The following is a 22,891-nucleotide window of genomic DNA, read 5'->3' as shown; positions in this document are numbered from 1 at the left end:
GTAAGAGCCTTAAAGTAGCTGGCAGGGGTTCTGGTGGCAGTGTTAACTACCTTATAGTCTGGGCAGAAGGGGGCACAGCAGGTTCATAGGTATGTACTAGGCTATTAGCCCTAGGGCCTGTATAAGCCTAGCCAAAAAGGTACCCTGGCTTTTGCCAACCAGGAAAATTATTTTCCTGTGCCCCTGTTGAGCAGAGCCACAGAAGTGATCCCTGGAATGAATTTCCTATTTCCCATCCAATCATCAAGATTTTTCTTGAAGAGTGCTAATGAGGAGCTCTGTTTGACACAGGTAGTCGGTTCCAGAGTATGGGAAGTCTCTGGGACAGGAATCTATCCGTCCATCATGTTCTGTTTATTGTGGTGACAAGGTTTTGGTCCCTAGAGTGTTTAGCTCAGAGGGATTGGGATTTCTTTAAGTGGAGCATGTCCAACAGCTCTGGGTTTGACATAGCTTTGTATGTTTGGCAGAGATCGCCTCTGAGTAGGCGATATGCGACGGAGTAAAGCTGGAATTTTTTGAGACGGTCTGTGCAGGGCATCTGTTTGAGGCCAGTAATTCTCTTTGTGAGGTATTTCTGTGGCCTTTCCAGTTGTTGTAGATGTCTTGTGAGGTACATACCAAAAGGGGCATTGTACTCTATAATGGGTCTAATGAGTGATGAGTAGAGGGGAACAATGACCTCTTTTTTTCTGGATGAGAAACCTTTTGTGATGAGGTGAGCCATGTAGAAGGATTTCCTGACCACTGTGGCAATGTGATTATCAAAGGAGAGACTACTGTCCACCTGTGTTCCAAGGTCTCTTATCACACTTTCGGCATTAAGTAGACTACCAGTTATGTGGTAGTTCATGGGTACAGAGTTTTTACCAAAGGGGATGACAATACACTTTTTGGCATTGAGCTTCAGGCCATGGCTTTGACACCAGGCATCTGTCTCAGTGAGGCCCTTTTGTAGTATGTCCACATCGTTAGGAGTTTTGGTTATGGCTCCTGGTTTGAAATCATCTGCAAACTTTGTTAGCCAACGACCTTCTGTGTTAGCCTGTACTTCAGAAAAGTAGATACCAAACAGGAGAGGACCCAGGACTGAAACCTGTGGTACTCCACTTGTCACTGGTCTGAAGTCGGATTTGGAGTCTGCTACTTTCACAGTGTGGGTTTTGTCCATGAGCCATTTGGCAACCCATCTTGTGACATAGAGATTTATACCTAGTTTAGTGAGCTTATCTATAATCCCATAGTTGGGGATGGTGTCGAAAGCCTTGGCGAAATCTAGATAAGTTGTGTGAACCACCTTACCCTCATCTATGGCTTTGGTGACTGCTTCAAATAAGTCATTCAGGTTTAGGAGACATGATCTGCCTTTTACAAACCCGAACTGGGCAGGGTCCAGAGTTTGGAGATTACCAATGTCTTTGTTTAGGAGTTCCATGATGATACGCTCCATGGCCTTGCAGACCAGGCTCATCAGGCTACTGGGGTGGTAGTTCCTAGGGTCCGTCGTGGCTCCCCCTTTGTGGAGTGGGATAACCGTTGCAGTGCGCCATTCAGTGGGCACAAAGTCTAAGGTGAGGCTATGATTGAACATGGTACTTAGGTAGGGTGCCAGTTTATTTTGTAGTTCCTGTAGAACGCAGCCTGGGATGTTGTCAGGTCCCATGGATGCTGTGTTCTTGGCTTTGGAGAGTGTTTTTTTTACCTGTGCAGCCACGATTTACAGGAACTTTGCATTCTTCCGGTATAGAGATGGGCCCCCTAGGGGGTGAGAGGGGGGTAAAGTTAGCACTGCACCTATCTGCCAGGATGTTGTCAATACCAGTTGGTTTTGTATATTTAGTGCCATTGTGCTGTAACTCAGAGCAGATCTGAGTGTTGCCATTGAGATTCTTGACATAGCTATAGAATGTTTTGTGGTTGTCTTTAGAGTGGCAATTTTGTTTTCGTAACTAGCTTTGGAGGATTTTATGAGGGATCTCAGCTTCTTACTGAGGTTGACCAGGGAGTTCCTCCAGTCATGGGATTTTACTCTTTTTTGCAACAGTTTCTTTCTTCTGTTGTAAAGTTTGTTTATGGCAGAGGACCACCAGATTGGCTTCCTTTTTTTGGAGGATAGCATTTCGGTTCTATTAGGGATAGCATGATCCATGCACTCGTGTAAGTGCTTATAAAGTGCATTTGTGTAGGATTCAGCAGTTGTACCTCTATTATCCATCTGCATGGGTGTCATGAAGTTTGCCACATCTGTCTTAAGAAGTGTGAAGTTGGCTTTGGAGACTTTTTTTACGGTGGTTTCCCTAATTGGGGGTGGGAGGTGGGATGTGAATGTCTAGGGTGATTAGCTTGTGGTTGGATCTGACCAATGAGGAATTGACCTCTGGTGTGGAACACCAGTTGCCCATGTTGGTAATGACCAGGTCTAGGATATTGCTGCCCCTGGTGGGGGTGTGAATAAGTTGATCCAAGGCGTTGGAATTTATGAATTCCAGAAAACGTTGAGCAAAAGAGTTGGTACATGATTAGTTTTCCTAGCTAATGGTGGGGCAGTTGAAATCGCCCATTGTTAGGGTGTTCAGTTGTACCCTAATACTTTTCAGTGTATCAAGAAATGAGGAGTGGGAATCCTGGGGCATGGTGGAGGGTCTGTAGCAAGCTACAATTTTGAATCTGCGCCAGCCTTTCCCAGGTGTGTGTTTGTGCAAATCAGATGTCAAAGAGTGTGTATGCCAACTGCCTGGAGCAGGGACAGAAGGCATTGGTTTCACAAAGGGAGAGTGCTGGAGGACGTGGCTTGGGACCTGGCTAAGGACTCAACCCTAACGCTGTGTCAGTGGGGAGTCTTATTGGAAGTCTGGAAAGAGAAAGAGAGGAACCAGCCCCTGGACTGAGCAAGTTCCTGTGTGCTCTTATGGGAAACTGCGCTTGATGAGGTCTGCATCTGGAAATACTGAGTGCATCCATTTGTATTCCAAGTGAACAGTGGTAAGGATTCAGGCTCCTTGATTACTGGCCCGGAGTGGGGATGTCACATCTAGCATTACTGATTTGCCTGTAATTTTCAGTGATTTACCAGAGAATCAGAGACAGGGCAAAAATATAAGGCAAAATCAGAGACAGTACGCAAAAATCGCAGACAGTTGTGAGGTATACTTATACTTGATATGCTAGATAAACTTGAGCTTGTCTATCCTGTGCTTACTATCCACTGTTACATTTTCCTTATTATTATATTTTTCTCATGTCTCCCTTTTTTACACTATTTCGCTCCTCTTTACATACCTTTTTTTCAAGTAAATTCTTAGTAACATCACTACACAACTAACTTCCTTTCTCTACTATTGACTTTACCTGTATGATGACCCTGTACCTTCAATTTGCACTGTTTATGTTTCTTGCCCTCTTTGCACACCCTGAGCTAGCCTCTATGCTTTACTACACGTTACCGTTGTTTGATTATTTTTATTATATTTGTATTATATTTGCTATTTTTTATTACAAAATTTACTTTTTGTTGTTTGTACTTGTATTTGTCTTTTATCATGTCTTGGAACTTTTCTCCCTGGGTCCCCGGGCCTCTACTGAAAATGGATATATATCCAGTTAGACTAGCTCGGTCAACAAATGTAAAATAAATAAATAAAATAAATAAAGGTATGTTTCCATGCATACCTATCAACCTATTTGCTCAAGAATTCTTGACAAAGCTAAACATAATTGGGGGGGGGACACATAAAAGTCATAAATATTATGGTAATTCACTTAAAAGGTTAACAAAACAATGGGTTTTGCATCAACATGCACTTTCAGAACAATAAGTATGAAATTGTAATGCTTAGCATTACTGACTTGTCTGTAATCTTAAGTGATTTATTAAAAAGTCAGGGACAGGTAAAAAAAATGAGACAAAATGAGAGACATTTTACAAAATCATGGATATCTGAGAGGTGTGGTTCTTTGCATACCACTCAACTTCTTTGCTCAAGAATTCTGGATGTGGGCAGAAATATTGGTGGAGTGTGCAAAACCTAAAATCAGGAAGAGATTTTAAATATAATGTAATTCACTTGTAAAGTTAATAGAACAACAGTTTTTTTAATTAACAAGAAGTATGAAACTCATATCTGGCATAATTAACTTGATTGTGATCTTCAGTAATTTACCAAAAATCAGGGACAGAATAAAAACTGAGGCAAAATCACTGCCATTCTGCAAAATTAGGGATATTTGAAAGCTATGTCTCCCTATAGTAGTATGTTTAGCTCTTTGCAGCAGCATCCATTTCAATGGGTGGATTTCTTACTACATTTGGTGATCACAGCTGGTCACCAAAACTATCTGCCTGTTTGGGAATGAGAGGAAGCATAACTCTCAACTGTACCTCACTGCGAGGAACAGTCCTCATTTTGGAATATTCAAAATTCCATGTTCTAGACTGTTCCACATTCTCAAGATCTGACACTTTCATTGTTGAGTATTATTTTAATAAATAGCCATGATAAGTAATATTAAATCACAGTACCACATCAATACAATTATTCTATAAGCAAATCATTATTAACTAGGTGATACCAATAACATGCAGCTATTTGTTCCCAATTGATATCAGCAATAAAAAAGGAAATTTATGAAGCTACCAGGTTGCATGATAACCAACCAAAAGATGACAAACTTTATAAGCAATGTAATTGCCTACAACATGGCAGTCAGGTGAATCCTGTAACTTCCTAAATAAGCCTGTTAAAAGATTCATTATTTCATGGCTAAGCTTAAAAAGGCCCTTGTGGTCATTAGCCTAGTAAACACTTATGAACCAATGAACTGATGTATTTAAAGTATTTAACAAGTGACCTTTAAACTTTAAAAAAATGTTTCCTTTTATAAAAATATGAATAGAGCTGCTTAAATGAGAGAATGCGTGTAAATGTATACACACACAAACACACACACACACACACAATGCAGGATGATCCCAAAAGAATTAACTTTTAAGAAAAACAGGAGGTTGCAGCTAAAAATGCCAAAACAAGCAAGGTGGAGACCTTCCTGATAGAACAGGGTATATAATCAACTGCAATAAGTGGGAACCACGGAGTGCATGATCCCAGCTAGTATCGCAATGAACTAGGTCACACTGCTGGAGGAAGAAAGTCATGGGAAAATTAGATTAATTAAAAAAACAGCTTCAACAAAATTTATATCTCAGCAGACTCCTGAAGTAATGGGGAGGGATGAATATAAACAATTCTCTACTGATAGTTTTAAAGAGAAACAAAGCATATTTAGGATAGGGGCTCCAACATACTGAAAAAAAACTCCTCCAGAGCAGGAATAAGTCAGCTACTATGTGTGCAGAAAGGTTTAACCCCAAATAAGCTTTATTAACAGTAACAAACTTTCCTTAACATATTGCAAATTAAATTTTGTGGAATCTAAGCAATGCAGCTTCAAATATAACAGATGCAAGTCCTTGCAGTAGCACCATTAAGGTGACAGCTAGTAGAATTACTACAGATCAGCATCGTCTTGATATAGCCCACTTTACCCCAGTAAGAAAAGAGGTAGAGTGATCAGAAACTGTCTCCCTGTATACCTTCTAGGTGCCAAACAAAGGGAGCAATTTATAAAATAAAAAAGGCACAAAGGCAGTTTCACCAGATGAAGACTACACTGGTACAGCAACACTAGTTCAGGTTGGGGGAGTTCCCACAGTAATATTAACAGCTTAAATCAATGCTGCCCCGTCCTGGTCATGCGAAAACTTATATAGATCCTTAATAGGAAGGTCAGGATTAATAAAATGTGTTTTTCTTACCAAAGTGTCATCATTCTGAAGATCAACTAATGCTGTAAATGACTCAGAGAGTGAGAATGATTCCTAGCTCCTGCTATGCAGGTGGGTAGGTAGTAGTAGAAATTCATGTATTGGTGTCCATGGAACACCTTTGTGTTTTTTCTTCCTCTTGACAAACGCTAGGGTGTATCCTAGGAGTGTGTGCATTTTCTTTCTGAGTCAAGGGTCTCATCCTTGATATATACACATGCAGACATTGAGACTTCTTTTATATTAAAAAAGCTTCTGCCTTCCAAACTTGCACTGAACATAGAAATATGAGCAGGGCTGTCTAACCCATTTTTTTTTTTTACATTTTTTCACACCTAGTTTGAATATTCTGTGTTCATTGAAAATCAGAGTACAGTAGTCATAGGTACAATGCACCACTGTACCTTCGATCTTACATGCTGCCCTAAATTACAAGTTATCTTCAGAAAATCCTCACAATCCCTTTTACTGAGGAATTTGCAGAAATAACAATTTGGGACAACCTTCACAGCAAGAAATTAAAAAAGGTCAAGAAAGGCAAACAGACTCAGAATGTGAAATGGTGTGCTAGTTATTCTTACTCAAAATTAAATGATGGTTTAATGAGTCCACATTTACATGCTACACATCACAACCACTGATGGATCTTCCAGCTTTTCATTACCAGTAGGGAATATACAATTCACCAATGCAGCATATACAAGGTAATTTATAAAAATTAAGCAGCAAATATTTAGTTGTAATAAGGGCTGTACATACTTTACAGTAGCCAGTTTGGTTGCAGAAAACAAAAAAAGATAGTGATGGGAAGGGCCAGGTGCAACATATAAACTCAAATAACTTTCTACCTTTTGGGATGCCAGTGGTAGAAGCAATGTGGGTATACTATTCCTTCACTAATGCACTCACCCAATGATTCCTTCACTGCATCAGTTCTAATGCACTAGACCAGCTTGTCTCATCCCCCACAAGGGGAGATAACATTCTGGACTTGGTTCTCACCAATATGGAGTGACTGTTGCAATACTCCCATAGTAAGTTCTTCCCTGGTGAGATCAGATCATCGATCTGCCTCATTCAAAGTTTCTATCTCCCCCCCCCCCCCCCACACACACACACACACACACTCACACACACACACACACACACACCTGTAACCAGGCTAAAAAACTAAGGGAGGGTATCAGTAGCTTCTCACCACCCCCCTCCTCAGAGGATGCAGACAACTGTTCTGAACACTACAATGCAGTACACAAGCACCTGTACAACTGCATGGACTCAGCCATACCCAACAGAACTAAAACCTATGCCTGAAGGAACACAAATCTGTGTGGCGGACATCATCTGTCAACAGGCTTTACATCAAAGTGAAGAAACTGTTGTCCAAGGGTAAAAAGGCACAAATTCCCAATTGGAAAAACTCCCTCCTTAAACTCAACAAGCAAATTAGATCACTAGTGAAAATCTCCAAAGCCAATTATGAATTGAAACTAGCCTCCAAAACAAAGGGAAACCACAAAGCCTTCTTCAGTTATGTCAGGAACCTCCATGGCAAAGCCCAGGTTTGTTCCGCATTAGTACTTAACCATACCACTTACACTATTCATGTTGACTTAGCCAATCTGCTAGCAGATAGGTTCAGCTGAAACTTCACCCCCTGTCCCCCCCACAGACCATTTTGACATCCCCGATACTTGTCCTGCACCTCACATCTCCACAGATCAAGTGTTAAAGGCCATATCCAAGGGAAAGAACACAACTTCCATGGGACCTGATAGTATCCCAGGCTGCATTCTGCACCATCTCCAGCAAGAACTAGCTTCACCATTGAGCACCCTACTCAACCACAGCCTAAGTATGGGCTTCATTCCAGAAGAGTGGAGAACTGCCATTGTCATCCCCTTGCACAAAGGTGGTGCCACTGCTGCCCTGGAAACTATCACCCCATTAACTTGACAAGTCTGATCTATAAAGCCATGGAGCGTATTATTATGGACCTCATAAACTAGGACATAGGCAATCTCCAAGCACTTGACCCCACACAGTTTGGATTCATCAAGGGCAGATCTTGCCTGTTGAACCTGGTTGACTTTTTGAGACTGTCACCAAAGCCTGGATGAGAGAAAGTCAGTACATACGGCTTACCTTGACTTGGCCAAAACCTTTGACACAATCCCCCACTCAGGCATCATTGAAAAGCTAACACAACTTGGCGAAAATCCCTATCTCATCAGGTGGGTGGCCAGCTGGCTCACCGATAGGACCCACAAAGTCAAAATAGGTGCCTCTACCTCCAACAGCAGACCTGTCACTAGTGGTGTTTTCAGGGATCTGTCCTGTGACCCTACTCTTTGGCATCTACTTCTCAGAGGTCCAGGCAAAGGCAAAAGGCCTGTGGCTGACCAAATTTGTGGACGACTGTAAGTTGAGTGTTGTCATTGACTCCCCAAATGATGCTAACATACTACAAGAGAGTCTCACAGCAACAAATGACTGGTGCCAAAGTCATGGCCTTAAGTTAAACTCAAAAAAGTATTATCATACCATTCAGCAAAAACATAGCCCCTACTGATTACTACAACAGCAACCCCCTAAGCACACAACCTGTGGTGAGAGACCTGGGTACACAGGTTGACAACAATCTCACATTTGACCATCATGTAGCAGCAGTGGTCAGAAAAGCCTTTTACTTGGTTCATCTCATAACTAAGGGGATTGCATTCAGAAAAAAGGGGGTTATTACTTCTCTGTACTCCTCCCTCATTAGGCCAATAATTGAATATAACACCCCATTTGGTATGTACTTCTCCAAACACTTGCACCAGCTGGAAAGGCCACAGAAATATCTCACAAAGAGAATCCATGGCCTCCAACACCTGTCCTATGTGGACAGACTCAAAGCGCTATCACTCTGCTCGGTATCATACAGATTGCTCAGAGGTGATCTGTGTCTCGTCTACAATGCAATCTCAGACCCTGCCCTCCTAGAGATGCTCCATATCAATAAGTCTAGATCCTTGCACATTACCCACTCAAAAGGCCTAAATCTAATATGTGACATTAACAAAACCTGTTGGAGAGACAGGTTTATCTGTCAGAGAATGCCCCATCTCTGGAATAGACTTCCCATACACGTCAAACAGAGTATGTCGCTGACCCTTTTCAGGTGCAACCTTGATGAGTGGATAGGAGGCCACAAATTTGTCCTAGGGTTTCCACTTGTGTCCCTCATTGACAGGGGAAACAGGTGCTGAATGAGGTTTCTTTTTTGGGGATAAACTCTTGGTTAAGCTTGTAAGAGTCTCAGGGCTATTAGGCTAGTAACCTACTATTATCTTAAGATCCTATGTCACGTACACTTCTCAACCATAGCTGGTTTTACCTTAGAAGTTTGCTCCATCGCTGATTGACATGGGACTGTATCAAAAACAGACCATTCAACAAGGGCCAGGACACTCCCAAGGGCACCCAATTTTATAGCCACTGTAGTGCCACCTAAACCTCCCTCCTTTTTATCCTTTCTTGGCTCACCTCTGTCTTTCGTTTTGTAATTATAGAGAGACTCTAACTTTTTTCTTAGTTAAGATGTTAAAACATTACCTCTTCTTAATCACATAACTGTTAAAAAAACTTCATCAAATTTCACTGCCGTGTGATCAGCGAGCTGAGCCTAAAAATAAACAGTATTTGTGATGATATTTTGGACACTGTACCTGTCAAAATATATGCTTACTTATGTATTTCAGAAAAGAGACATTACCTTACAGCATCACATGGACTGATTGAAGAGAACAGTATTTTATTTGAAAAATGTGGCCTTGGTAGGGTTTGGTACGTGTGTGCAAGCTACTGTGTAGCTACACTTTTTTCTGTGGTGATGGAGGGGGCCATGGTGCTTACACTGCTGGAAAAACTGAAGACAGTATTGGTCATTACTGGCCTTTTTGTGTTACTTATGTATGTACCTACACAGGTGCAAGCCCAACACTGATCTTCACACAGAAAGGCGATAGCTGAGAAAAATCTGGATGGGACAAAGGTTATGCAAGGTATTTAAACCCAAATATTGTGATTTACTGTTATGATGAGCCAATTTGGAGATTTGTCCCTAAAACATGAGCATGTCAAAATGAATCACAGACAGAGGTCAGTATTCAGCAAATGTTAAACCTGGATTTTACAGACCAGAAGTGTAACTTGCTAATTCTGATGGACATACCTAGTCAAGTGGTGATGTTATATCTTATTGACTACACACTAGTGCATACTGAACAAACTAGACATCAGAGTGGCAGAAGTTGACTTTTTTCACAAGTTCTGGACTAAATTTTGAAAAGATGGTCTAAAATAACTTTTCCAGAGTTTGTGCCCTATTATTCTAGAAGATTACTAATAAATGTTAGAAATGGTTGTGTAGTGTGGGAGCCTCCATTTTGTTGTAATACTGAAAATGTTGCATCAGGCCTTTTTTGGAATGTGCTGAATTAAAGCTTTGGTGAGGTTGTGTCTGTAGTAGCCTGGTTTGGAGCAGAATTTGGAAAAACAAGTAAAAATGTGATGATTATAAAGTAAACAGAAAATCAGTACTGAATTCACTTTTACAACTTTAGGAATGAATTAAAAAGTTGGGGTTTAGACTACATGTTGTAGATAAAGTAGATGGATTTGAAATTCTGCTTTTTTTTTTTGACTTTGTAGGTAGCTGTTGAAAGACAGGAAAAACATTTTTTGCATTACATTTTTTGAATATGTGGTACTTCAGAAAGGGTAGTATCTAGTAACAAACCTTGTTTCAGCAGTGTAGAATTTGCAGACTTTACAAAAATAAATTGAATGTATCATCTAACTATTGCATCATTTTATTCTTCATATAATGACCTGGCAGAAAAAAAAGAATGTATATAGTTTGTGTCTATATCATATTATCATAGAAGCAAAATGTTGAACACTCAAAAGAGCATAAATACAGAAACTCGAACTCTGCATTGTGGGGGGGGGGGGCTGTGCCCCCCCCCACTAAATATATATTCCAACTACGAGATCACACTACAGTGAAGAAAGGGCAAATATCACAATCTTCACTGTACTGCGATCTCAAAAACAGAACTTTGAGTTTTCAGCACTTTCGCTGTTTTCACGTTCGACATTTTCAATTTACAATAACATGATACAGATCCTATAGTTTGAAGGAAGGTATGAAAAAATGAAATGTGAGACTGTGGAAACAGGACTGTCATGATTCTTGTTTTGTTACAGAATTATACATCATGTGACCGCGAGTTTGCGTTTCACAGAAATTCTTATGTCAAGATGCCCAAAGTAAAAACCCAGAGAAAATACTTGATTAGAAACAAACTTTACAATAAATAAAGGGAATTGAGAAGTTTTGCACCTGTGGATAAAGTTTATTTGAGAAGCAGCAGTTACGGCAGTAAGCAAATGTCGAGCATAGTGAGATCTGTTCATATCCCTGTATCTTTCACTGCGGTCATTGTGTCTATCTTTGAGGATGCATGTCAATTATATCGGAACAAGATGCACAGAGACTGACCCAGTCTGTAAACCTATAGAAGAGAGAGAAAATTCCATGAGGAGCATGGATATTCCAACATGTGTGCTACAGAAAACATCTGATATTCCTAGAGAAGTTACAGATGAGAAACTTGTACCTGTACCTAATGTGATTGAAACGAATGAAGAACCCTACTTATGTCTGCAGCATCAGAAGTCAGGGATTCTTCACTGTTGACACTTTCCTTTAGGTGTTTCTCAGTGGTACCCAGCTATTTAACTAAAACACTGCGTTCAACAGCAGAAAAAACACTGTCACAGGAAAGACCAAGAATATGCTGTTTTTCCATAAGTCTGACAATCTTCTCAGATATTTTGTGAGAGAGAACTTGAGCATTTGGGCCTGCTGCTGTTGGATTTTTGGGGTAGGGGCATACAGAACATGGCCTTTAATTTAGAAGGATTGTTATTGGGGGGTGGTAGAGGAGCTGTTGTGACCCAGCAATTTTAGCAAAACAAGGCAGCGAAAATTGAAAAGTATGGGAGCCTGAGCTCAAGAATCATGAGCATGTACTTTCTTTGAAAGAGCGAATAATAAACTGAATTGGCCTCCTGAAAACATATCATATGTAGTCTTGAGAGAAATTTCAGAGATCTAAAACACAAACTGTGCTTTACTTAAATTTGTCTTTTAGTGATGTGCAGGGGCAAGGCATTGGTTTTACAGGCTGGTGACTAGGATATTGTTAAATCACCCAGAAGAAAAAAGGCAATAGCAATGACAAAACTAAGTATTAAGATGTTTTGAATACGAGATATTTAGACTTAGACATTTGATGCTTATATTACATTAAAAATCTGAGAAATGTATTTCTTCCTCTAGAGGCTTGAAAAAAATCACAGAACACATTGTTCAACAAAGTGATGGATAACTAGGCAGGTGTAATGCACACTATTGAACACAAAATGTAAATGTGGTGAAGCCTACGGAATACCACATCTGCAGTGGTGGATTTATGCTTTGGTTGTGGAAGGGCATGTACTTTTCTTTGTGCTAACCTGTGGTACAAACCAGACACCCAAGTAAAAGCTTATCTGTCTTGATTTGCTGTGGTTTAAAATTGTAATGCATACCACCAAATGATTTCAAGCCATGATGATTTTTTTTTTAGTCTCTAGTATAACTCGTCACAATCACACCTGGAAACAAAATTGGAAGAGACAGTTATGATCATAGGATGCTCAGGTCTGATCATCATAAGATCCTGAGTGGCTCCTCTAATTGTGTTTTTCATTGAGGTTAAGAAAGTGCACCATGACAGGGAAAATGAGAGGACTGTCTTGTTGAGAAATGAAGAAAAAAATTGCAAAAAAAAAATGTGTTAAATTATGGATTTCAATGCTTGTAAAAGTAGTCCAACCCCAGCTTGGTAGTCCTACCAACTTTTTTTTTTTTTGTGACATGCAACAAGATTTGGGCACTCTCTGGGCAGGTAAACACATGTACAGCAAGATAAGACAGGTATGTTTTTCATTTATTTAAGTGATAAGAATCTTACCAGAAAAATATAAGATTCCTGACTTCTGTTTTAACAAACATGTATTGATTGCCAGCCCTGTCCAAAGAATGTTTTTGATATCCAGTGTCTATTATAAATGTATATTTTTCTGGTAAACCATTAAGAAGAAAAGTTAAATATGACAGTAAATAATTGCATTTGAGCTTCAGACTTCATGTCCTTCATAAAGTGCATGCTAACACAAAACTGGTTATTGTAGCAACTGAGTATAACAACAATCTTTGAAATAGGTCTCTGATTTTGGCCCTTTGTCCTATCCATTATTTTTGGCTTTGAATCTAATTATTTCATGTCAGTAAAGTGATTGTAGTTGATGACTGTATAAAAAAGTGATTTATCCCTGGTGTTGTGTAATGACTGTTTAACAACAGCCACTGATTTGTCATGGCAGGAGTAATGTAACACAGCAGGACTCTTATTTTGGTGTGTGTGTGTGTGTGTGTGTGTGTGTGTGTGTGTGTGTGTGTGTGTGTGTGTGTGTGTGTGTGCATCTTGCAATAGATCAGTAGATGTGGCTAGTATCAGAATGTTTGAGCATGTATGGAAACACAGGGCATCTTGTGACAGATGTGACTTTTCATAGAATCTTTGTGTGTGTGTGTGTGAGAGAGAGAGAGAGAGAGAGAGAGAGAGAGAGAGAGAGAAAGAGATCATTATTTTTGATCTGTGGGGGTACATGCTATTGTTTGACATATACATAACCCTTCCAAGTAGCAATAGAAAAAATGCAAGTCATTATCTTTCAAAACTAAGGCATAAAATACATAACAAAATAGTCAGACTCCCTGAAAGTCTGTGGGCCTGGTAGCCTCCACACCCCAAATTGTATAAGTAGAAATTGACACAGGCTTAACAGTGGCCCATATACTGAACCTCACCTAGTCCAAATCTGGCTCTGCTCAAAGGTACGCACAAAAAGTCACTGCAGTTTGTGTGGAGGGCTGTGGATAAAATGGTTATTACTTTAATTTTCCTCACAATCAAACCTCAGAGGTGAGCACAGAAAGCTATTATAGCATGTGTTGGGACTGCAGGCAATGCAATTATTATTTTTTAAATTTCATCAGAAACCTTAGAGGTGAGCACAGAAAGTGATGGCAGCATGTGTTGGGACTGCAGGCAATGTAATTATTATTTTTTAAATTTCATCAGAAACCTTAGAGGTGAGCACAGAAAGTGATGGCAGCGTGTGTTGGGACTGCAGGCAATGTAATTATTATTTTTTAAATTTCATCAGAAACCTTAGAGGTGAGCACAGAAAGTGATTGCAGCTAGTACTGGAGCTGGAGACATCATGGTTATTTTTTTTTTAACTTTCCTCACAAACCTGAGAGGTGTGAGTGGTAACTTGTCTTGAGCAGTATACTGTTTGGGAGCAACAATTTAGAATACACTACTGTGATCACTTTTTTTTTTTTCAGTTTCCTTGCAGTGAAATACCTGCTGCATATATGCAAGGCTACTTTTTAGGATTAGTAGTAAGGAAGTATGCTGCTTTTTTATAGAAGGTAACCATCTTATTTTCAGGAGGTGAGGCAGGCAGAGTAGCTCTATTCCCAGATGCAAGTTGCACGTAATCATAAGCATTTACCTTCTCGTTTTGTTGTGAACTGCTATTTTGTTAGGAGTAACTTCTTTCTTTCCTTACACATGGCTTTTGTTTAGACCATCATTGGATCAAAAGGCTGGAAAAGATAACTCTAAAATGCTCCTGAGAGCAGGAGCGGCCTTAGGTCAACTGGTGCCCTAGGCAAAAGGGCTCCACGGCACCCCCCACCACACCACTCAGTGCCCCTATCCTGGTCTACCTACACCAAATAAATACTAAAAAAGTGCCCCTGCTAGAGTGGCACCCTAGGAGGCCCCCTAATTGGCCTATGCCTAAGGTCGACTGTGCCGGAGATCATTGACAACTCACCCTGCTTAACTCAGTTAATTCCACCTTAGTTATTACACTATACCCTTGGCCCATTACAGTGTGTTGAAATGATACAGAAAAAGCTGAAGTGTTTCACAAAATGTAAAAAAAAGGTGGAAAAAAAAGTAATGTGGATGGTGTGATTAGGCCAAGATAGGGAATATGTGTGGGGGTAGCAATGGACAGTGGGAGGAAATGGAGCTCTTCACAAAGGGTGCCATTTCAATTAAGACCCGCACAGCTTATCACTCCCACCCTTGTCGTTCTGCTTTTCAAGCTCCCCAGTAGTATACTGGCCAGACTGTACCCCCTTCTGTATATTCCTGGATCTGCCACTGTTTGGAGAGCATTGCCTTATTTATTTATTTTTACAAATTAGTATAACTGTTTTGTGTAGTTTTTGAAGTACAGAGTAATAAAAAAGAGTATGTGTCATTCCAACAAATGTAATAAATTATTTTTTTTATTTGTTTTAATACTAATTATCTCAAAATATATCTTTTGTGTTTCTGCTAGTTTACACCAAATGATGACATGTTAGCAATCAAGTTAACATCCAGAATGAGAGGAACTGCAGTGTGGGCACCACCACGATATATTATTATATTTAATATCCATCCATCAATGAAGTAAGTAACAGTTTGCGAATTTTTGTTTGACTTTAAGTAATGCTATCAGTTTAGCATATTATACGACATACCTGTTCAGGCTGGCAGGGAGACAGAGTCTGTCTTAGAAAACAAATGCAGAAGGCATGAAAGTAGCCCTGGACAACATGCCAGTCTATCACTGGATTCAAATTCACAGTCTTACACACAGAACACCCACACCTACTGGCAATGGGGAGAATCATTTCAGCTATTTTGCATGTATATGGGATGTGGGAAGAAACTGATGGCCACAGAAAAAATCCACAAGGTAACAATAAAGACATGCAGATTTCACACAGAAGGTATCCCATCTGTGAATCAAACCACAGAGCAAAGCACTGCAATTGCAGAAACACTGACTGCTGTTATAATGTGCTGCACCTATTGCATATTATTTGATGTAATGTGTTCAGATGATCATCTATTTACTCACTTAACTGTTTAAGAGTTTGGTTATATACCTTTGAACATCTGAGATGTATTTAAAGGGCTTCCAAGTCAAACAAAAAATAGACTTGAGATACATTTTTATAACTGGAAAGTAATATAGCAAGGGAGAAAGTAGAGAAATAAAAATAAAATGCCTGCAAAACTATTTATTTGTTAGCACTTATTTACTGGGATAGTGTGACTGGACACAAGGTTCCTTTTCAGAGGGGGCCTAGAGAGAAAAGCTCCATACAAAATGCGGACATTAAAGGAAAACAACAGGATATTAAAGCAGATTCCCCAACCTGCTGACTCTTCCAGTCCCTGTTCTTTGATAAAGCTTAAAAAAATCACCCTTGCAGCTTTAAAAAATAACCCACTCAACTGTTTTGCCTGTTCTGCTTCCTAGCTTTCTATACTGTTTTTGTTTCACTTTGCAAACCAACTTGAAAAACCTGTAGCTGGCTCTGAAATTATGATGTCACATCTGCCATCTGCTCTTGCTCTAGCTATCGGGATGTTTCCTCCCCCAAAGTGATGTAATCCCCGCCTGATTTGCATGCTGTATAGAAGAGCCAGTGTTCCTCCCACATTGTGATGTCAGACCTGCCTTACCCAGCCCACTCAACCTAATAAAATCCATGTGGTGTGTGGAACTCCTTTTCATTGTACGTGTATCCTGTCGACTGCATTTGTTTGAGGGACTACTGAAAAAGTTTGCATTGCCTGCATTTGTCTGCATTTTTGCTTCATTGGTAAGAAGTCTTCCTAGTGAATTAAAAATGTAATTCTACACACAGCCCCTGTTTGAATGCACTTCTAGCCCTATTTTGTGCTGCCTGATATAGTTTATGACTCTCTTCTGAACAGGAATACTATCTTCCTCCCTATGAGGATTTTGCTGCTGAAGAATCTATCCCTTCAGCCTCTCCTCCTGAGGATTATTTTTTTGGGGAAACCCTGCATACCATGAGGGAGCACTTCCACTGGGAGAGCCAAGACTACTCAGAATCTAAGAAAAGGCTTAGACTTTCCTTTACTACCTCAGCACAGGTCTCTTGCTATCCCCCCTGTTTTAGACATTGTAGATGATGTATTTTCAGAGTCCGGCCTGTCTCCTGACTCTTTACGCCCTGCACCTGTTGAGCCAGACAGATACTACAGGGTTCCAGATTCACATAAATTTCTTTACAAAAACCCTGCTGTTGACCCAGAAACTATTTATTATTTATTTATTATTTTTTATTTTTTATTTTACATTTGGTGACCGGGCTAGTCTAGCTGGACAAATATCCGTTTTCAGTAGAGGCCCGGGGAGAAAAGCTCCAATTACAAGAATTACAAGAATTAAAACAATCATTAACAATAAAACATAATAAGCAACATAAAATAGGTACAAAGTTGTACATTTGTATGAATTTAACAATAATAAAGCCAAAAAAGCAGAACCATAATCTTTCAGAGAAATAGTTGTTTAACAGTCATGGACTAAGGAACACATACAGTTAGATACTAAACAACATTCAATATGTGCTAGAGAGAAAGAGAAAAAAAAGATGTTAGAGGCAATCTAAAGATAAGTCTGTCTACAATAAAAATTAGTTTTATAGTGGGAAAGTTAGGAGTAAATGAAAGGGGGAAGTTGAGTAATTCAGAAGTAATTTCAGTCAGGATTAGTACAAGGACATAGCCATTGAGTTTTGAGATGTTCTTTGATATGTTTCTTGAAAAGGGATGTAGAGTCTAGGTTTGCTATTTCCTGAGGTAGTTGATTCCAGATTTTCCGACAGCATTTGAAAATAATGAGTCTCCAGCTTTATTCTTTGATTTGGTTAAGGCTACAAGGAGTTTATTAGCCGACCGTAGTGTGGCTAGGTTTTTATAAGGTGAAATCAGTTTTGTAAGGCTAGGGGTAGCGTCTGGGAAAAAGAGGGTCTTATGAATGATTATTAATTGTTGATAGAGTAAGTGGTTGTCGAGTTCTAACCAATCTAGTTGCTTGAGGTTAATACAGTGGTGGGTTCTAAAAGGGGTAGCAGTAATGAATCTAGTAATACTATTGTAGCAGGTAGAAAGTTTGGTGATGTTGTTTTTAGACAGGTTTGTATATATAGCAGAGGCATAGAAAAGGGTGGAGATCAGGTGGCTCTGGGCCACAGTTTTTCTAGCAGAAGGGGTAAGAAAGGGTTTAATTCTGTAGAGGGTACCGATTTTTTTTATTAACTGATTTAATGGTGTTGTTAATGTGGTCATCAAAATTAAGATGATTGTCAATTGTTACACCTAATAGGCGAGTGGACATATCTGGACTAATACAGGTAGCATTGTTAGAGGAGATAGTGAAGAAAGGTGTCGGTGATTTGTGTGTAGGGGTAAAGAGAAGAAGTTTTGTTTTTTTGGGATTAAGAAGGAGGAGAGTTCCATAAACCACTTTTCAACATTATGGAAGACTGTTTGGGTGAGGACTGGAGGGAGGAAACATTATTGGCAGCACAAATAAGAGTTGAGTCATCAGCATATTGAATGCAGATGGCTTGGGGTATATTCAAGTGAAGGTCATTGATAAATAATGAGAAAAGAAGGGGACCTAGGATTGATCCTTGTGGAACCCCAATGTTTACTGGGAGTAAGGAGGATAGGTTGTTGTCCCAAAGCACTGCTTGTTGCCTATGTTGGAGGTAACTCCTGAACCATTGGAGAGTATGTGAGCCAAGTGAATAGAGATTTAGTTTGTCAAGAAGTATATTATGGTTAACCATGTCAAAGGCCTTTGACAGGTCTAGAAATAAAGCTGATGAGAAAAGATTGTTGTTTCTATTATTATTTATGGCATCAGAGAAGGAAAGGAGGGCAGTTGTAGTACTGTGGGAAGGTCTAAAACCATGTTGACTATTGGCTAGAAGTTTGTTTTGTAGAAGGTGGTTAAGAATTTGTTTATGTATGCATCTTTCCATAATCTTTGCTAATGGGGATAGTAAGGCAATAGGGCGAAAGTTTGTGAGCTCAATAGAGGAGCCACCTTTATGCAGAGGTATTATGTGAGATATTTTCCATAGGGTGGGTATTTTTCCTTCAGAGATAGTCCTATTGATAAGAATGGATATGGGGTAGTCAATAGCTTTTGCAGCAATTTGTAGGTATTCTGATGGGAGTTGATCAGCTGATGGGGTGCAAGGTTTAAGTTTCTTGATAAGCTTATAAATAAGTGATGTAGGCACTGGTTGTATGTTAAAGACATTGGATGAAGTGTTAGAGGTTTTAGGTAAGGAGGTAGTAGAAGAGGGTAATGAATTAGCTAGGGTTTGAATGGTTTCTATAAAGTACTTGTTAAAGGCATCTGGGATCAGAGTGGAGTTATTGAGATTAAAGCCTGAAGGGATAGGAGTAGTTGAATGTCCTGGTTTAAGAAGTTTGTTAATACCTGACCAGAATTTTTGAGAGGAATGCTGGCTAGTTTGTTGAATGTGAAGGTAGTAATTCTTTTTATCTGCAAGAGTATCTTTCTTAGTGGCATTTCTTAATTGTTTAAAGAGTAGGTGATCAGATGAACATTTGGTAGTTCTCCATTTAGCCCATATTTTATTTCTAAGGAGCATTTTTTGTTTAGTTTGTTTAGTAAGCCATGGGGCTGATTTGGTCCTTATCCTAGTAGAATGAATAGGAGCATGATAGTCAAGGATTTGTAGAAAGTTGGAATTAAAGTAGGCCACTGCTTCGTTTAGTTCAAGGGTAGTCATTGGAGACCAGTCACATGCTTTCAATTCTGCCAGAAACTTATCTGCGTTAAAGAATTTGTTTGAGCGAGACACCTTAACTTTATGGGTAGTTGGGTTATGCGACTTTTGTCTAATAACAAATGTGAGCATATGGTCACTAATATTATCGGGAAGAGTTCCTGGAGAGTACTTGTTTAGGTGGTTATTAGTAAGGATCCAGTCAAGAGTTGTTTCTTTATTTGTGGGTTTATGGATTCTAGTTGGAGTATTAATTAATTGAGAGAAGCCATAAAGATTTATATGGCTGGCGGGGTGTTGGGATGAACAGGTCATCCAGTCAATATTGAAATCACCAAGTATTATGGTTTCCTGAGGTAGTTGGCTAGAAAGTGAACTAAGTAAGTTTTCTAGGATATGAGTATTATTTCCAGGCGGAAGGTACATACAAATGAGATAAATTGATTTGTTATTGTTGATGCTTAGTTTGATAGATAATATTTCGCTTTGGAGTCAAGTGATGGAAGTTCATTGTAGAGAGTGATTTGGAGATTAGATTTATAGAGAATAGCTATACCTCCACCTTTCTTATTTATGCGGTCGCGTCTAAGTATATTATAGCCAGGAGCGGTGATTTCCTGATCTTGAATAGAGGGTTTTAGCCATGTTTCAGTAAGACATAGTATGTCGAATGCATGTAAGTCAAGAAGAGAGTGTAGGTGATGAATTTTATTATTTAAACTTCTTATATTGAGTTGTGCTATTAGTAGGGAGTTAGGTGTTTTGGTACATGATGATATTATAGGTGATGTAATATTATTAAGATTAAAATTGTTATTAGTGTAGGGACCAGGATTAGGATGAATATCTCCATGAAGGAGGAGGTTTTGCTGGGAATTCACAAGGAATTTCAGGGATTTTGGTGAGTTGTAAGAGTACTTTTTGTTTAAGTAGAAAGATATATGAGTTGTTCTATGGTATTTTGGGAGTAGAAAGTTAGAGTAACAGGTTATGTTACTATGAGTCAAGATATTGAAAAATGCAGTTGGTAAAGTTTGTGGGAGGTGAAGGTTTTGTTCATGTAAAGTGATATTTTCAAAGACTATTTCTCAGGGTCCCAAAGCGGTCAAGGCTTCCACTGCAAAAAACCCTATCCCCTCTGATAGGGATTCAAGGGCACTGGACAGATGGGGGGAAAAGGTTTACACTTCTGCTACCTTGGCTGAGAGGACTTTAAATTGTCAATTTCATATGTTTAAATATCAACAATACTTAATGTCACTGCTTAAACAGAAAATATTAACAAATTCTGAATGTGCAGAAAACAAGGAAATGCAGGATTTATTGCATGCAACTGAACAAGTGGGAAGGCATACTTTGCAATGTGGTTTTGATTCTCTGGAGGCCTCTTGCAGGGCCGCTGTTACGGGTTTTGTCATTAGGAGGCATGCTTGGTTAAAGGAACAGAATCTGCCTGATCATGTTATAGCAAAATTATTAGATGCACCATTACAGCATGATACTTTGGTGTTAAAGCAGTGGAGGTGTTGAAGAAAATGGAGGACAAAGCAAAATCTATGCAGACAGTTAAGGATTTCTTACAGGTGCAGCCACCCAGATTTAGCAGGAACTGGCCCACAATGAATTGGTCCTTTCCAGTATCAGACAGGCCACAGAGGCAGATACAGACACCCCAGAGGCAGATCCCAGCCCCAAGCCTCATACAGGCCTAAACAATGGGGTGCTTCTACCTCCAAAAGCGGAGAAGACAAATCACAGCTGTACAGGAAACAGTCCCAATGACTTTCCTCTGCCAGCACCAAGCACTTATCTTTTGGCAGCTCCCTTAGGGGGAAAACTAGCACTTTTTTCACAAAATTGGCACATGATCACCCAGGACAAATGGGTCTGGAATATAGTGTCTCAGGGCAAAAGGTATACCAGACCTGCCATACAATCAATGGGCAGAGGCACAAAAGCAAGTTTCATCCCTCATAGACATGAGGGCCATTCAGCGAGTACCACAGCAAGAGCAGGGACAAGGATTTTACTCAAGACTTTTCTTGATACCCAGAAAGGACAAAGCCTGGAGACTAATACTGGACCTGTCTATTCTAAACACATTTCTGGACATTCCAAAATTCAAAATGTTGACTCTGCAGCAGCTTCTGCCATGCTGCGCAAGGCGGCTTGGATTGTAACTTTGGACCTAAAAAAGAGGCATACCTGCATGTCCCAATCAGACAATCTTGCAGAAGATACCTCAGATTCATAGCTGGCTCAATGCACTACCAATTCTCTGCACTGCCCTTTGGCTTATCTACTGCACCCAGGGTCTTCACAAAATGCCTGGCACCAGTAATTGCATTTTGCAGACAGAGGAATTCAAATATATCCTTACTTGGACGACTGCCTTATTCAAGCAGAGAACAAGGACATTCTACTAAAGCATCTGGCGTTTGTAAAAAGATTTCTAATTTGCCTAGGGTACACAGTAAATGAAAATAAATCAAAACTAGTACCCTCTCAAGAGATAATATTCCTGGGTGCAAGCTTAAATACAACTGCTCAAATGGCTTATCTCATGCCAGACAAACAAAGGCAACTGACTTCTTCCTTCAAAATGTTGGCAAAAAAGACTCAGTTATCTGCAAGAAAAATTCTGCAGGCTTTGGGCTTCATGGCATCCTGCATCCTGCTAATTCCATATGCCAGACTGCATATGAGGAAACTACAATGGTATCTAAAAAGTGTTTGGACTCAACATTACCACAGCCTGGAAACATTAATTACCCTCATTCCCTGCCTGCAACAGGAGTTTCGATGGTGGGCACAGGCCTGTCACCACAACAAGGGACAGCCATTCACCTTACCCACAGCCAGGCAGACACTAACAACGGATGCATCAGATTATGTCTGGGGGGCCCACATGGCAGAAAAATATATTCAGGGCACATGGCCTGCAAACCAGATGCATCTTCATATCAATCAAAAAGAGATGCTAGCTGTTCAAAATGCCCTGACAGCTTTCAAGGATCTACTTCATCCAGGACAACTACTGATAAAGACGGACAATACTACAGTCATGTGGTACATAAACAAGCAGGGAGGCACACATTCCTACCCCCTCTGCAGACCAACCATGACTTTGTGGGACACAGCATTGACTTATCAAGTTCACCTGCAAGCACAATTCCTGCCAGGAAAGATAAATACTCTGGCAGACGAACTAAGCAGAAACCTCCTGGATTCCCACGAGTGGCAACTGG

General features: G+C 39.8%; 1 protein-coding gene across 2 annotated transcripts in view; it reads left to right on the top strand.

The window, feature by feature from the left end:
- RUBCNL (rubicon like autophagy enhancer) overlaps positions 1-22,891 on the top strand; it is a 1,197,353-nt gene that overhangs the window by 769,233 nt on the left and 405,229 nt on the right. For both annotated transcript variants that reach the window (XM_044071584.1, XM_044071583.1), the window contains exon 9: positions 15,347-15,459. In XM_044071584.1, coding sequence (XP_043927519.1) covers positions 15,347-15,459 — 113 coding nt within the window. The remainder of the gene's footprint in view (positions 1-15,346; positions 15,460-22,891) is intronic.

The sequence above is a fragment of the Protopterus annectens genome, chromosome 5.part0 (genome assembly GCF_019279795.1).
Source record: "Protopterus annectens isolate FY-2018-M chromosome 5.part0, PAN1.0, whole genome shotgun sequence".
In the NCBI taxonomy this organism is placed as follows: domain Eukaryota; kingdom Metazoa; phylum Chordata; order Ceratodontiformes; family Protopteridae; genus Protopterus; species Protopterus annectens.
This window is presented reverse-complemented; position numbering and strand designations above follow the sequence as displayed.